The 17,288-nt window shown below is 49.2% G+C and overlaps 1 protein-coding gene across 1 annotated transcript; it reads right to left on the bottom strand.

Annotated features, from left to right (window-relative positions):
* Window positions 1-780: 780 nt before the first annotated feature.
* LOC103302366 (UL16-binding protein 1-like) lies at window positions 781-8,776 on the bottom strand. The gene is made up of 4 exons (XM_054722685.1): window positions 8,623-8,776; window positions 2,402-2,623; window positions 1,520-1,792; window positions 781-887 (listed from the first exon to the last, which is right to left on the bottom strand). The coding sequence occupies exons 1-4, from the start codon at window positions 8,726-8,728 to the stop codon at window positions 781-783; spliced, it is 708 nt and encodes a 235-aa protein (XP_054578660.1). The 5' UTR covers window positions 8,729-8,776.
* Between the last annotated feature and the right edge of the window lie 8,512 nt (window positions 8,777-17,288).

Below are 17,288 nucleotides of genomic sequence, written 5' to 3' on the forward strand. Positions count from 1 at the left end.
TACACAGCACACAGAACTCTCAGTATGAAGGTCCCCGCCCTGCCCCATCCATTCGTGGTCAGTTCCACCTATGTCCTGAGTCACCTCTGCCCTGGGCCGCTCAGTGGCTCAGGATCTGGAGTGAGGAGGAGGCTGGCTGCCAGGTGACCAGGGCTCAGCCAGGAATCCTAGGGGTTCACTGAGAACTGGCCTCCTTCTAACCTTACTGTTGCCCCCCTACACAGTCCTTCCTGTTTGCCTCCCTCCTTACTGGACCGTTCAAAACCACTTTCTGTGAACTTCAGCTTTTTGAGTTGGGTTTGCAAGGCCTTCCACCCCTCTTCCTGGGATTAGATTCAGCCCCCTGGCTATTCCCCTTCCCTGGACATATCGCATGGAACCAGCATACTACTCTCACCTGAGTGTGAGTACTGCCCATGTCCTCTGTGCCTGCTGTCTCCACTCCACCCACACTGGGCCCCCAAACTCTCTCCCAAACAGAGAATTTGAGCCAAAACTGCAATCCCTAAGTCCCCTCAGCCCCTAGAGGCCTTCAGCCTTGGTGTGGACCCCTTCTTTTCCCACGGGCACCAACAGTGAGGAGACAGCAGCACTCAGGACTGAGCTTGTGCCACTTATTGCCGTTATACCATGTGCCAGTCTCCTGGTCTGATTTCCAGGATGAGAAGTTTCAGTGAGGCGGGATCAGGGGCCGGGCTGGGAATTCACCTCCCTCACCCCTGGCCATCTCCCTTTCACTTCCCACTCAATCCTGCCCTCAGTACCTGTTACTCTAAGGCCTCAGCCGAGGACACCGACTATGATCAAGCTGATGAGGATCACAGGAAGGATGGAAGTGATGGGCATGGTTGTGGCGCTGGATGGAACTGTGGCTGTGGTTGATGGAGCTGTAATGGAAACACAAGAGTGACATCCTGTGCAGAACCCAAATCTGAGGTGCTGTCCCAGGCAATCCTACAATGCAAACAGTTTCTACCCCTCTACTTGTGGCAGCCAATGTGACAGATCCTGGGGTTGGAACAAAGAGAGGAGATGGGCCCTGTCCCCTTGAAGCTCATACAGCTAATGGGGGAAGCAAGGGTTACAATATACCCAGTCACTCCTGCTGCGACAGAAGGCGATTGAGGAAGGTGATTGAGAAGTCCTCTCAGGAGCTGATTTGAGATGGTTTTGAAGGATTTCCAGAAGGAGACGAGTTGAGATGAAGAAGGAAAGTGATGCTACAAAGAGGAAACAGTACAAGGAAAAGTTCTAGAGCCCAATGATGCCCTTGGGGTCAGCAAGAAATCCACAGGGAGAGGTCTAGGATTATGTGCAGTGAGGAATAGGAGGAGACAAGGGCAAGGAGGTATTGCAGAACATACCAATGACTGTTAGACTAAAAAAAAAACAACACCAGAAAACAAAAACCTCCTCGGTGGTTGGATCACTTTTTCAAATCACACACAACACATAGACACACACACAATGTCAATGTAAATTCAAGAGACCTACGACTTCATCCCCTCTACACAGTTACCTTTTGTGCTCAGAACTTCACCCTGGGCTCTGGAAACTTGTAGAAGCCAGTCTCTACAGTCTTTAGACATACTAACAAGGTCACCAATCATAGCTCTGTCACTCTCCAATGACTCCTTTAACAGTTCCCCTTCAGGTCGCAACACTGTGAAGCTTTTGTTCTCCGTGTCAAAGAGGAGAGATTTATGTCCATCAAAGCCAAACTCCCAGGAAACGCTGATGTGTCCATTGGATTCCTGCTTACACATTATGGTGCCCTGCAGGGAGAAAGAATCTATCCCCACCCCCCCATGGGAAAGAGGTCAGCCTTGGGTCTTGATAGATCCTTTGCTACCACCTTGTGTCCAGCCCTCTCTCCCCTCCTATCTCCTAGTCTTGCTCTGTCTTCTGTGTCCTATCCTGGCTGCTGGGCCTCTTAGGTGGAACCAACTTCCAATCTCTCTATATAAAAGTCTAAGCAACTAGTACAACCAAATGACCGGAACGACTGGTTGACCAGTCGGTATGACGTGCACTGACCACCAAGGGGCAGACACTCAATGCAGGAGCTGCCCCCTAGTGGTCAGTGTGACCCCACAGCCAACCTCCCATGGCCAGCTGACCTCCCACAGTCCCTCCTCCTGTTCCTCCCTGCATCTGGCAGGCCCCAGCCAGCCCAGCTCTGATCAGAACTGGGCGAGAAGGCCCCAATAGGCCCAGATCACCAGCCAGGCCAAGGGACCCCACCTGTGCACGAATTTTGTGTACCAGGCCTCTAGTATTTACATACTGTAAATGCAATTGTTCCTTAACCCTACAACAGGCCTCTAGTATTTAAATACATGCAATTGTTCCCTAATCCTACAACAGTATTCTACTTCTACCATGGGCCTTTCAAACTTACCAATGACTTTAATAATTTTTGTTTTAATGGCAAGCAGTTTCATTTTGAACTCTTCCAGCAGGCCTTTTAGAGTTGTAGTCTGTCTCTCCCAGGCCTCTTTGGCATTCTTCTGGCTATTACAGTTATAATCAAGAAATGCATTTCCATTGATCTGGCCTTGAATCTTACACCATGGTTGTCCATGAGGAGTAATGGTGAAATTAAAGCTAAGAGAGATAGCACCTGTGAGGGAAAAATGCAAGTGAAAGTTGGGGTTGGAAGAAAAGTGCCCATAAGCACCTCTCCCCCATCTCTTGACAGCAAGTGAATCCCTCTGATGGGCTGGCCTGGGCTGGCAGAGCAAGAACTGACTCTGCCAGGCCCCTCTAATCACCACTAGCCCTCTTTTGCTTGAGGAGGCCCTGGAGGCCACTGCCTGGCAGGAGACCGCACAATCCCCGTTATGTCCCCTCTATCCTCCAGGCCAGTAACCAGCATCAGTCAGTCTATAACAAGTCCAGGGATGTACCAGGCTTCATAGGGGAGAAAATGGTCTTGATGCCAGAGGACTGTCAAAAACCAGCCCAGTGCCCATAGGGGACTGCTCCTGAGGAAACTGGATGATAGTGGGGTCAGAGTGAGATGGGAACCCAATGTTGACGAGGGGGAGTTGACAACTGTAGGTCACAGGATTTAGCACAGCCCTGGGAGAGGGTGCTTACCTGCTATTAGGATGGGTATTAGGAGTTTGAGGAAATGGATGGCTACACTGTATAGAAGAGAATATTAGGAGGTTCCAACACAGAGAGTAGAGGGAGGGATTAAAAGACTCAGAGAGAAATGCATACACTCAGAATGGACATAGTATGAAAAGTCAGAACAACCAGAAAATGTCCATCAAATATGCTCAAGGGAAGGCATGAAGGATTCTTTATCGAACTTATTATGAATGCTTGATGATGATAGGGTTCAAGTGTGTCACTATGGCATACTGATAATTTTGAATTAAAGTTATTTAAGAAACAGCTGGTGCAAGGATACTCTGACCTTCCTTTGTCCTGCTGAAAGCAGGCAATAAATTTCCTATGTGAAATGCACTTTCCCTACACCAGGCGGTAGAGAGACATTCTTAGCACCAGAGATAGGGAATTTAGGGCCAAGAAGGCTGTATAACGTAACCTTCTTGCTTCATTGCTAATTTACTACTCCAAGCCAAAATGCCTTTGTTAATTCTTCACAAGTTTATGATTTCTTTGTTTAAAAGTATAAAATCTGCTTACTGTGGTTCCTTCAGAGAGTTTCCTATTTCTATGATCTCCTGTACATACCATATTAAAATTTGCTTTTTACCTGTTAATATGTCTCATGTTAATTTAAGTGTTAAACAAGTCAGAAGAACCTCGATGGGTGGAGGAAAAATTCTTCCTCCCCAACAGTAAGAAGGGCAACACTATATTGTCAGGAATCTCAGTGCTGGCTGTCTCTGATGTCAAGAATTACCAAGTGGCCGAAACCAGTTTGGCTCAGTGGATAGAGTGTCGGCCTGCGGACTGAAGGGTCCCAGGTTCGATTCCGGTCAAGGGCATGTACCTTGGTTGCGGGCACATGCCCAGTAGGGGGTGTGCAAGAGGCAGCTGATCGATGTTTCTCTCTCATCGATGTTTCTAACTCTCTATCCCTCTCTCTTCCTCTCTGTAATAAAATCAATAAAATATATTTAAAAAAAAAAAAGAATTACCAAGTGGAGGTAGTATTTCAGAAATGGGCTTCCAGTAGTAATGAAAAATCCTGATAAGATAAAACAGTGTCTTATCCTGGACAAAATGATGGGATTAGATATAGGCGCTCAACTGTCACAAGCAAGCAGAGTGCCATTATTGAAATGATCAGAAAGGTTCCTTTGGCTCATGGAACACAGTGATCCTAGAGACAAAATACATAAACATCCAACTCAGAGAGTGCTGGATGTAAGTAATAAAATCAAAGGCAAAACACAAGGATAAATACTTGGGAGGCTAAAAGCAGCCTCCCTAGACAGAGGCTATGTCTTTTGCCAGTTTTGAGAACTGAGCCACTTCTTCTTCTTCTTTTTTTTTTAAAAATTACAACAAAAATATATTTTACTGATTTTTCACAGAGAGGAAGGGAGAAGGATAGAGTTAGAAACATCGATGAGAAAGAAACATCCATCAGCTGCCTCCTGCACACCCCCTACTGGGGATGTGCCCGCAACCAAGGTACATGCCCTTTGACCGGAATCAAACCTGGGACCCTTCAGTCCGCAGGCCGAAGCTCTATCCACTGAGCCAAACCAGTCAGGGCCTGAGCCACTTCTGAGACCTGTAACCCATTACTAGAAGGAGAGGCCCGGTTCCAATGAGGAGGGACCCTTTAAGTTGACAGCAAGTGCCAAATGGTCCTTGACTTGGCTAAGTGTACACCGGGAAACAGAAACCACCCAGACATTCACATTGGAACTAGTGTGTGAGACATTATTGGCCCTGTTACTAAAGGGGTACCTGGTGTGGGGGCCCCGGTAATGAACAGACACCTGCCCCAGGTCCTGCTCACAGTGCTATCACTTAATCCAGCCACCCACATAGGGGTCATTCCGCATTCCCCAGATTTGTAACAAGAATAGAAAATCATTGTAGTTAGTGAATTACTTGTAGGTTGAGTGCCACACAGTAGGGGAATTCAAGTGCAACCTTCTGAAACTGTCATTTCTTTTCCCCGATAGATTGGTAAAACAGTATTTTATCCTGGACAAAATGATAGAGAAGAGCACCAATCTTAAAACCTCTCTAAGACTGCAGGGGTATGATCACTTTTCCCTCCTATTTAATTGCCATCCTGGTCCAAAAAAACTTTCAATAAATGAGTATCTAGTAAGTATTTCAGGCGTTGCAGATGATAGATCTCAGTTGCAATTACTCAGCACTGCTGTGGTTACATGAAAGAAGTCATAGACAATATATGAATGGATGAATGTGAATGGACCTTGTTCTTGAGCCATAAGACCCAGCAGACGTAGGATACTAGACATATGTGGACTAGCACAAGGTGCTATAGGGCCTTCATGGCATCCCTACTGGAGAATCACAACTCAGATCCCGAGAAGCAAGGCCATGTCACTTGCAGCTGGGACATCCACATCACTTAAAGAGGCTGTGGTGAAGCACCAGGGGCTGGTAGAGATGAGGCCTCTGGCTCTGGACTGTTAGAGCTTCCCATCATGAGTGTCATTAAGTCAAATAAACTTAGTGGTCATAAGATGGAAATGATTCTTCAGGCACTGAGAAGAGCAGGGTCACAGGGAATGAATGAAATGCTGATCTTGATACCAGAAATGTTGCACCAGCAGAGCCCTCAGCTCACACCTATGGTGGCTTCATGCAGTGTCTCTCACAGTCCCCTTGGATCAAGGAATCCAGTCTACAGAAAGGAGGGGAGTAAAGGCCCCTACCTGTGGGACCCACATCCTCTCACATTCACTTCACCCAGAAGCCACAGGCAAAATAGGGCATGTTTCTGGCTCTTGAACACACATTGCAGGAACCCTAGGAGATGATTTTCTAACAGACATGACACACATATGTGGGGCACCCTAAATGTGGGGTCAGGAAACTATGACAGTATCCAAATCTGGTTTCCCATCCACTTGCATGTTGTCTTTGGCTATTTGCCTCTGCAAACATATGCCTTAGTGTATACAGAGACAGAGAGTAAGTGGCCTGACATTCATTATTGCTCTTTGTAGAAAAAGTTTGCAGGAAGGCAGATCTAAGATGGTGGCAAAGTAGGTGGAAGTTACACTCACCTCCTCCCAGGACCAAACTAGAATTACAACCAAAATATAGAACAATTAATCTGAATAACCAACAGAAGACTAGCTGATCAGTAGTAGCCTTATATCAAGAATTTTCAGAAGAAGACACATTGAAACTGGTAGGGAGGGTGGAGAAGTGAAATGTGCTGGGTACTTGAAATACCCAGAGGGGACACTTTGTAAAGTACGAGTTGCCTAATCACTAAGCCGTACACCTAGAACTAATCCTATCTAATAATAGAGTAATATGCAAATAACCATCACTCCGCTACGCCCACGATTGGGCGGCGGGAGGCTGGGGGGCAGGACTCAGGGTGGCCTAACCAACCATTGAGAGGCTCAGGGGGCGGGACTTCACGAGTCCCGCCCCCTGCGCCTCTTAATGGCTGGATGGGTCACCGCTGAGGGGAGACCCCTCAGTGTTTGTGGGTCAGAGCGGCTGCAGCGGTGCCCAAACCCACCTCCATGCTCCTGCACTGGGGGAGGGCCTGGTCAGCAGCCGCTGAGGCTGCTTCAAGGGCCAAAGAGGGAGGCAGGGCCAGACCCCAGCGGCAGCAGCTGCTGTGGGGCCCGGGGAGCCAGGCAGGGCTGGACAGGCAACCTCAGGGTGGGCCTGGGGGTGGGTCCAGCGGCGCAGCTTGACAGCAGGGCCTGCTTGACGGTAGCTGCTGGCGACCCACAATAGGCAAGTGGGCCTGCAGGCAGCACCCAGCAGGGCCTGCTTGGCTGTTGCCGCGGCGACCCGGGAGCAGACAAGCACAGTCGCAGGCAGCACCCAGCAGGGCTTGCTTGCCCATCCTATGGTGTGGAGCAGGCAAGCCCTGCACAGAGCAGAGAACCACAGGGAGCGGGCCTAAGCCGTCAGCAGGACATGCCCTGAGGGCTCTCGGATTGGAGAGGGTACAGGTCAGGCTGAGGGACCCCCCCCGTGCATGAATTTCATGCACCAGGCCTCTAGTACTAAATAATATGGAACGTAAGTGGTAATTGAATAAAAAACAAACAACATTAGTTATAATGAATGGCAGTAAAACTCAAAATAAATGGAAGATCTTTAAAATATATATAGAGAGCCTAGCTTGCATGGTTCAGTGGTTGAGCCTCTACCTATGAATGGGGAGGTCATAGTTCAATTCCTGGTCAGGGCCCATGCCTGGGTTATGGGCTTGATCCCCAGGGTGGGGCGTGCAGGAGGCAGCTAATCAATGACTCTCTCTCATCATTGATGTATCTCTCCCGCTCTGAAATCAATAAAATATATATATTAATAAAATTAAAAATATTAAAAGAAACAAAAAGGTTTGCAGACACCTGTCTCCGTGTATGACCTTTATATGTTGCTACCTCCCAAGTTGCTAGAAAATATGGCTTTGGGACCATAGGCTAGTGTGAGATTCCCCACCCCACCCCCCTTATTTTTTACCACAATTCCCAGGAATATACTTGGCAAAAAGTATAGAAAACCCAAAAAGCAGAACTGGAATTGTGTTCTCTTGCAGTTCTGAAGGCTAGAATTAGAGATCAAGGTTTGGGCAGAGCCATCTCTCTCTCCTAGCTATCGGTGCTTCCCCCCCCCCCCCCCCCCCCCTCCGGGTTCTGGGGGCCAGGGGCAGAGGCTTCTGCTGCGGGTGTCCTCAGGTAAGGGAGGTAAGTGACACTGGTGGAGGGAGGGTCACTTCAGAATGGGAAGGTGTCGAAGGCACTGGTGTGAGCTGGTGCGAGCAGCAAACGTGACTCATTGGGGAAGTGCGGTGTGGGACTCAGGTGGAAGCTGTGTTCGCTGGTGGAGGGAGCTGAGAAGTTCAAGGGTGGAGAAGTTTGAAGTCATGTGAGCAGAAAAGCGGCCTGCAGCCGTCCTTGGGGCGCTACCGTGAGAGAGGCCCCCGGGTCCTGTCCACGCCCCACACGCCAGGGCCTGGGGCTCCCACTTCTCAAGAAGCCCCAGTGATGCAGGTGCGGGGCATGGGGGAGGGGGGGAGGGAAGACAGGGCGGGGATGGGGGGAGGGGGTGGGGGGGGTTGGGGAAGGGGGTGGGGGGGAGAGGAGGGAAGACAGGGCGGGATGGGGGGAGGGGGTGGGGGTGGGGGGGGAGGGGAGGGAGGACAGGGCGGGGATGGGCGGGGGGCGCGCTACGCGAGGCCCACGGTCGGGGAGGAGGCCTTTATCAGTGAGGAGGGGGCCCAGTCCCCCGCTATTCCCCGCCCTCTTCTTGCCGGGAAGGGGACTGGCTCCCAGCTCTGCAGACCCGGCAGCCGCGGAGACGACTGAGGCGGGGTCGGCTGGGTCGCGGCGCCCCCCTCCCCCCTCCCGGCGACAGGGCTCCCGAACCCCTCCCGGGCGTCCCCTCGGGTCCCGCACTCGGCTTCGCAGGTTAACGCTGTCCCTGTCCCGCAGATTCCATCCCCGAACTCACCGAAGTCGCCGAGAGGCGCAGCCCAGGCGCAGTAGCATTGCAGAACCCAGAGCAGAAACCCGAGCAGGAAGACGGGGCTGGACTTGGGTCCCACAGAGCCCACCATCGCGACTAGAAGCCCAGGTGGCGACCTACGGGCGGTTCGGTCCGGCTCGGTCCGAGGTTGAGCTGAAGAATGAATGAGGCAAGTTTGTGACCAGGATTCAGTCTGGTGGCTCCTCCCACCAAGGGCCGTAATGCTTGTAATATTCCTGCCTTCCCCCCAACCAGGCCCTCCTCAGCCTAACTTTTGCTGGTTCCATTCCCAATTCCAGAATTACTACTCTTGTGCTTAAAAGGCACAAACTTCCAGATAGAAACTGAACAAGTCATGGGGATGCAATACAGAGCAGGGTGACCGTAATTAATAACACTATCTGCTGTACTGAAGGCAGAGTAAAAGAAGACTAGATCTAACACTTCTCATCACTAGAAAAACATTGTAACTGTGTAGTGGTAGATGTTAACTAGACTAACTGTGGAGATATTTTCACAATGTATACAAATATCAAATTATTATGTTGTACATCTGAAACTAATATAATGTTATATGTTATGTCTCAATAAAAATAAAAAACAGCTCTAACAGATTTGGCTCAGTGGATAGAGCGTCAGCCTGTGGACTGAAGGGTCCCAGGTTGGATTCCGGTCAAGGGCATGTACCTTGGTTGCGGGCGCATCCCCAGTAGGGGGTGTGCAGGAGGCAGCTGATGGATGTTTCTCTCTCATCGATGTGTCTAGCTCTCTATCCTTCTCCCTTCCTCCCTGTAAAAAAAAATTTTTTTTTAAATCAATAAAATATATTTAAAAAATAGAAAAACAAAACTGGAATGTGTTCTCTTGCAGTTTGAAGGCTAGAAGTAGAGAGCAAGGTGTCAGCAGAGCCGTCGCTCTCCTGGCTTCTGGTTGTTCCTGGCGGAGCTTGGCTGGCAGCTGCTGAGGCCGATGTCTGCCTCTGTTGTCACAGGGCCTTCTGCTGTCTGTGTTTGCCCAGGCGGTGTCCCTGTTCGCCACTGTGTCTGTTCCTACAAAGACAGCGGCCATATTGAATTACCGTTCACTTGGTACAACCACTATGGAGAACAGTGTGGAGTTTCCTCAAAATATTAAAAATGGAGCTGCCATTTGACCCAGTGATTCCACTGCTAGGCATATATCCTAAGAAGCCTGAAACACCAATCAGAAACAATATATGCACCCCTATGTTCACAGCAGCCCAATTTACAATAGCTAAGATCTGGAAACAGCCCAAGTACCCATTAGAAGTTGAATGGATTAAAAAGCTGTGGTACAGGTACACAATGGAATAGTATAATCTCTCACCATTTGAGACAGCATGGAGGGACCTGGAGAGTATTATGCTGAATGAAATAAGTCAGTCAGAGAAAGACAAGTATCATATGATCTCACTTATATGTGGAATCTAATGAACAACACAAAGTGATGAACAAAATATATCCAGAGACATTGATCATGCAACAGAGTGACATACTTCAGAGGAGGAAGGCAGGAAGAGATTAACCGAAGAACTTATATGCATATATGCATAGCCCATGGACAGATAATAGTATAGGGAAGGCCTGGGGAGGGGGTAGGAGCGGGGTGGAGGTGGTCAATGGGGGGAAAAGGGGACGTCTGTAATACTTTCAACAATGAGGATAAATTAAGAAAAACATTAAGTCCATGAAGATAGTGAAAAAAAAAAGAATTTTTCTTCACTCTGATGACTTTATTTTAACTTGATTACATCTGTAAAGATCTTGTTTCTAGATATGGTGACATTCACAAGTACCAGGAGTTAGGACTTTAACATTTCTTTTTTGGGGGACACAATTCAACCCATAATAGAAGGCATGTAAACTGTCATTTTCTGCCTCTCAAAAGAATAATTTCTTCTTTTTATTTTTCCTTTCTGAAAATCACTTTTCCTGAGATATAATATATTTGTTTCTTGTGTATAAGATTTCATATTTGTGTACATTCATCCCATAACATTTATTTTATAATTCAAAGTTTGTACCTTTTGACCACAAGAAGAAATTATTTTATTAAGATTTATTTTCCAATGAGAGTGACAGGCAATGTCATCTTAGTTTCCGGTGTACAGCGTAGCGATTAGACATTAGTATACAGAAAGAAGTGGTCCATTTCTTCCTGTGAGTGGCAAAGGCCATTCAAATGTTTACTTTGTTTGGAGCACTTTCTCCAACTCCTTGTACTTTTCTCTGAACAAGGGCCATGGGCTAGACATGTAACAGGTACTTCCCCTTCCCACCCTTCTCTTCCCTGTGCCACTCTCAGCAGGACTGAGAGGGAATGGAAGTTGGAACCCTGGCAGATTCTCTTCCAGATTCCCTGCGAGGTGGGGTGGTGGCCTAGGAAAGAAATTCGATGAGTCACCCCTAGCTGGGGGCGGCCGTGTCTGGGCTCCCTTCTGCCTTGGCAGCACTCCCGGGCTGGCTGCCCTGGCTGCCGCCAACAAGGGGAAAAAAGGATGAAAGGAAGGAAGGTCGGGAGGTTAAGGAGGCCTGTTGGCTGCATTCCCAGCAGGGACCGGTTTGGGGCTCAGTCCCCAGTGGGGTGTGCAGGAAGCAGTCAATCAGTGATTCTCTCTCATCATTGATGTTTCTATCTCTCTCTCTCTCCCTCTCCCTTCCTCTCTGAAATCAATTAAAAATATGTTTAAAAAGCTGTAACTGGTTTGACTCAGTGGATAGAGCGTCACCCTGTGGACTGAAAGGTCCCAGGTTCGATTCTGGCCAAGGGCATGTACCTTGGTTGCGGGCACATCCCCTGTAGGAGGTGTGCAGGAGGCAGCTGATTGATGTTTCTCTCTCATCGATGTTTCTAACTCTCTGTCCCTCTCCCTTCTTCTCTGTAAAAAAATCAATACAATATTTTAAAAAATTAAAAAATATATGTTTAAAAAGTAATCCTGGCAAATGGGCGGGGGAGGGGATGGAGGGAGGGCTTGGCCAGAAATTCTGTTGAAGGACTGTCTATTGGCCTCGGCCCAGTCCACAGAGCGCTTCTCAGGACCTGGGAGCCCCGGAACCCCTGGCTTTAGGACAGGGGCGTCTCCCCAGACAACCGCCTGGCCGCACTCCACTCTCACAAACCTTCCATCACCCGTCACCATCCACCCTGCACCCACGGGAGTGCTGTGCCAGCTGCTCATCAGGAACCTGCAGCCCCAAGTGCTCACATCACGGGGCGCCTCTCAGCCACTTCCCCCAGGAGCCAGGGCTCCCTCCCCAGCTCAGCGGTTTTATTTCCCACATCTTCAGTCCCAAGCAGCCAGTGCCTGCAACACCTTCCCATCTGCGGAGTGGCCCTGACCCCTTCCTCCACCAAGTGGCACTTTACCCCTGTGGCCTGAGGACACTCCCAGCAAAGCCTCTGCACCTGGCCCCCTGAACTGGAGCAGGAGGGACAGGAAGCACATTTTCCCAACGTAGGACCCTGGGAATGAAGAGCTCTCTCTCTCTCTCCCCTTTGGTTCCAAATCCGTATTTTCCCCCTAATGAGGAGGCAGGAGCATGTAATGTCCTTAGCTACCCTGTAGCACTGATTACCCAGTAGCAAAGGACATAGAGTAAATGTAAGGATTGTTACAGGCCTCTTAGTATCTGTCTCTGTAAGCACTAGGCCCCTCCATGTTTGTGGTGCAAAAGCAGCCAAAGGCAACATGCAAATGAGTGGGAGACCGGATTTGCTCACTCTCCTAGTTTGCTGACCCCAGATTTAGGGTTTATAGGGTGTCCCAGATATGGGTGCCATCCCCTAGGGAAGCATCTCCCAGGGTGCCTCTGCTGTGGGTTGCAGAGCCAGAAATAGGTCCTAGTCTACCGGTGGCTTCTGGGTGGAGTGAACGTGAGAGGATGTGGGTCTCACAGGTGGGGGCCAGTGCTCCCCTCCTTTCTGAAGAGGGATTCCTTGGTCCAAGGGGGCCATGAGAGACACTGCCTGAAGCCATAGGTGTGACAACATTCCTGGTGTCAAGATCAGGGTTCCCTGGTCTGCAGCTTATTTGTTCCCTCTGACTCCGCTCATTTCAGTGGTAGCAATATCACTTCCATCTTATGACCGCTGGGACTATCTGACCTGCTGATGGTCGTGATGGCCAACTCTGATGCCCCATAGCCAGAGGCCTCATCTCTACCCGGTCCCAGGACTTTACCAGGAGCCTCTTTAAATGGTGTGGATTTCCATGCGGCAAGAGACATGTCTTGCTGCTGAACACTGGGGGTCTGTGCTGTGATCCTCTGGTAGGAAGTCCCCAGAGCACCTTGTCCTACTACAGACACCTCTAGCATCATAGGTCTGCTGGGCCTTCTTGTCACCGGATGGGTGTCAGGCCCAGAGTGGGTCGGCCTCGGGCTGGCTTGTATGCAGTGTGTGGGTTATTGATTTGAGCAGGAAAGAGTTCACCAGACAAGCCCAGCTGAGTCTGAGAGGCTGGTTATTAAAGCTGGGACAGTGAAACAAGGAAGGGCTTAGGGCAGAAAAAGCATCAGCCAGAGCCTAGCGCTGCTCTACTGTGGCTTCCTAGATGTGTCATAGGAAAGAAGGGAGCAAGGCCAGGCTGCACTTGGCTCACAAGGAAGTCTGAGCAAAAGGGGGCCTTGGACAGAGGTTCAGGGGGTAAGCCCAGGATGAGCTGCCACTGTCTGCTGCTCCCCTGGTTATGCCTTGTGGGCACCCTTACAGTTCAAGAGAAATAAACTAAAAAGTTCAGGAGGGACACGGTATGCTCCCGAGAGAGCCCTGAAATTCCAAAATTATGCTTTTCCTTTCAAAACACATGGGTATTTCCAGAAGATCTGGAAGCAGAAAGTATCCTTTCTTATTTTATTGGGGACTGGTACCCTTTGTCTTGAGGGTTTTGATCTCTCTTCTGTGGACAAGAATCTCAGGGGAGAGTTTCATCATAATATTTATCAGCATTGCAGGTGTGTTTTTAATATGCTAATGCATCAAAATGAACATATAGGGGAGTTTGGGGTTATTCTCTGCTCAGCTTCTCTGATCTACTTTTACCTTGGGTCTGTCTGGCTCTAATCAGTTTCTTTGTGATGTGTTTCCCTGACTTCATCTGTCCTTGATTTTTTTTTGCCCAAATGGCATTAATTGGGTCTTTGTTCTCTAACTCCTTGAACAGGATGATTTAAACTATTTATTCTCTGGACAGGGAGGAGAGGTCCTTGGTTAGGGAAGATAAGGTCTCATGATTCATTAGCTGGCTATAACTTGGTGAAATTGTTTGTTCTTGTTTAATTATCTTGTCTGTTTCCCCATTCCACCTGCCCAGGAGTTTTCCTAGCTTCTTACTATCCTGCCTCATTATGGCCCAAGATTTGAGGTCTGGACAACACTATCACTCTTGTGTTTCCATTGCAGCTGCGACAATCCTGGCCCCAGCCCCAGCCCCAGGCCCAGCCCCAGCCTCAGCCCCAGTCCTAGCCCCAGCCCCAGCCCCCTCCCCAGCCCCAGCCCCAGCCCCAGCCTCAGCCCCAGTCCTAGCCCCAGCCCCAGCCCCCTCCCCAGCCCCAGCCCCCTCCCCAGCCCCAGCCCCAGCCCCAGCCTCAGCCCCAGTCCTAGCCCCAGCCCCAGCCCCCTCCCCAGTCCCAGCCCCCTCCCCAGCCCCAGCCCCAGCCCCAGCTCAATCGAAGGCCACAAACATCATGCCCATTGCCTGTATCCTCACTGTTATCCTCACCTGCTCCATCATAGTTGGCATCCTAGGCTGGGTCCTTTGCAGTAACAGGTACTGAGGGCAGAATGGAATGGGAACTGAGGGCCTGATGGCCTGTGAGGACAGGGAAAGGTAAATTTCAAGCTCTACCTCTGCCCCCTTCTCTTTGTGGAAATTAGACCAGGAAAATAAGATGTAATATTGCTTGATAGCAATAACTCGGACAAGCTCAGCCCTTAGATCTGCTATTTTCTGTCAAACCAGTGGGAAACGGAGGGGCCTGCACTGAGGCTTACGGTCTGAGAAGCTTAAGGGCCTGAGTGAAATCAGTCCGATTCTCTGTTTGGAAAGGGTGTTTGGGCTCCTGTGTGGGTGGTGTGGGGACCGAGGCACACAGGGCATGGGCAGTACTCACATTCAGGTGAGAGCAGCATGCTGGCTCCATGTGATGTGTCCAGGGGAAGGGGAATGTCCAGGGGCTAAAAGGAGAGGAGCCTGGGTCTAATCCCAGGAAAGGGGTGGAAGGCCTTTCAGACCCAACTGAAAAGGCTGAAGTTCACAGTTGAGTTCTCATAGGAAGTAGCTTTGGGTATGTCAGATAAGGCAGCAGGCGAGCAGTAGGGAATGTGCAGGACAAGGTTAGAAGAAGGCCAAGTCACCTGATAGCCAGCTGCCTCCACACTCAGATCCTGAGTCAGTGAGTGCCTTTGCCTTGAACTGAAGTTACATCAGGGATAGGTATGGCTGAGCTGCTGGTGGAGTTGGATGCTGATGGGTAATTGCAGCAGGAATGGCATGGGCAGGGCAGGAATATTCACTCTCAGAGTGGTGAGCTGTTGCCAGGGTGAGGAGAGCAGGGGAGAGGAGGGCAAAGAAGGATTTTTGCCACAACCATCCCCAGTGCTAGAGGGACCAGGATGTAGGCCTCTCTCTTTGGACAAGGCTCCTCTGGGCTTTTTTAGAATAAAAATTCCTGGGTGTCCCCCAAGAACAGTGGCATCTAAATACAAACCTCTCCCCATTTTTAAAAAGTATACAAAGCACGGAAGGAGCAAATGAAACACCTATAGACCACAACTTGAGCATAACAAGGAGATGGGAACTACCTAAACCCATCAGGTCCTTTCTTTTGCTGGTGTCACTGGTGAGTAGAGGACATTGTTGGTGAAACTTGCTGGGGACTAAGGATGCGGTGGCTCTAGAGCAGTGGTTCTCAATGTGGGGCACACATCCCACAGGGGGGCAATTTGATGTTTAAAGGGGGAAATTCCAGAATGACTTATTGACAGTGAATTTTTTGCATTTCTTATGGTTCTAGAGGCCTGATATATAGTATATAATATATTGTAACATATTTATCTATTTCAGTTCTCTATTATGTTTTGAAACTTTATTTGCTATTTTCTTTTTTTTAAATAAATTTTTATTGATGTCAGAGAGGAAGGGAGAGGGAGAGAGAGATAGAAATATCAATGATGAGAGAGAATCATTGATTGGCCGCCTTCTACAAGCCCCCCACTGGGGATTGAGCCCACAACCCGGGCATGTACCCTTGACCGGAATCGAACCTGGGACCTTTCAGTTCACAGGCCGATGCTCTATCCACTGAGCCAAACCGGCTAGGGCTTTATTTGCTATTTTTCATATCACTTCATATTATTATTTTTTAAAACAGTTTCTTGGTCATTTCTTTCTCAGTACTTCAACTGTCCTTTCTTTCTTTTTTTTTTTTCTCTTTCAGGGATGCCATGCTCTTCGGAAGCTTGTTTGGAGCAAGTTAATGGCCTTTTGGGCTTCCTCCATGTGAACAGGAGTTCAGTTTTTGGGTAATAAGAATTATATGTCACAGGGGCATCAGGGTTTTAGAGGTGCTCAGGTGGGGCACGGCCACAGAAGGTGGGGAACCACTGCTCTAGTGCGTTGATGTGAAATCTACTTTGGTGGTTGTGCGGGGAAGATAAGAGGCCTGGAGTTTAGGAAATACACTCTGGAGAATGAGGCAGTGATGGGATATTCCCAGCTTACTGCCCAGTAGCTCAGGAGCAGACTTTCTGTTACTGCATTCAGAACGCTTTTTTAAAGATTTTTCTTGTAGAAATTCTGGAACAGGTTTTAAAAGTGAGAATTTAGGAAAAACTTAATTTTCAGAATATGCTCTATGAAGGGAGGTACCTCAATAAATGCAAGAGAGATGGGGAGAATTGTCTGCCCTGCCTCTGCCTCAGATCCTTCCCTTTGTATAAAGTCAGGTCCTCCTCCTTTATTTTCTACTGACCCTTCCGTGCTCCAATCTTCCTCAGCTTCTCCCTCCTCCACCTCCACAGCATGGTCAGCCCAGGCCTGGAGTGGGCGGTGCTCAAACTCACTGTATGCACCTGACCCCCTGACTGTGAGCCAGGAGCTCCCAAGTAGCCAAATCAGAGAGAAGGGCTTGCAAGGGTTCTGACCCTCCTCAGGCTAAATGGTCTCCTCCTGTGTGTCCTGACACCCGAGTCCACAGTAAGACTGCTGCACTTGGTGAGGGGTGTGTGTATGCTGTGTGCTCCCCACCTCACGTGCTCACTGGGAGTAGATTGTGCTCTTTTATCACGTCTATTCTACAAGGTGTAATACCTTCTGTTGCCCAATCAAATGTGATAAATGGAATTACCCTGGGAGCAGGAGATTAGGGGCGGTTCTTCTGAAGGTTGGGGATGGTTTGCCACGGGTGGTTATGTTTATAGTGAGACCCGCACATGAGGAGACCCTCCCTCAGCTCCTGTTCCTCAAGGTAATGCAATTGATCAGACAATGACTGAGCATCCGCCTGTATTGCTCCCTGTTTTCCAAAAGGGACCTGTTGTGGAGCAGATGCGAGTGAATGACCACTGGAGCCCAGACCAAATTAAAATTTAGGGAGCCTTTATTAGCCGGGTGGCCAGATGACCCGGCG

Source organism: Eptesicus fuscus, chromosome 10 (assembly GCF_027574615.1).
Source record: "Eptesicus fuscus isolate TK198812 chromosome 10, DD_ASM_mEF_20220401, whole genome shotgun sequence".
Classification (NCBI taxonomy): domain Eukaryota; kingdom Metazoa; phylum Chordata; class Mammalia; order Chiroptera; family Vespertilionidae; genus Eptesicus; species Eptesicus fuscus.

Coding starts and splice junctions, on each gene's coding strand:
- LOC103302366 (XM_054722685.1), bottom strand. CDS start 8,728: ATGGTGGGCTCTGTGGGACCCAAGTCCAGCCCCGTCTTCCTGCTCGGG. Junction 1,793..2,401: donor AAAAATTATTAAAGTCATTG/GTAAGTTTGAAA, acceptor GGGTGGGGATAG/ATTCTTTCTCCCTGCAGGGC. Junction 888..1,519: donor TGAAGTTCTGAGCACAAAAG/GTAACTGTGTAG, acceptor TTTCCATTACAG/CTCCATCAACCACAGCCACA.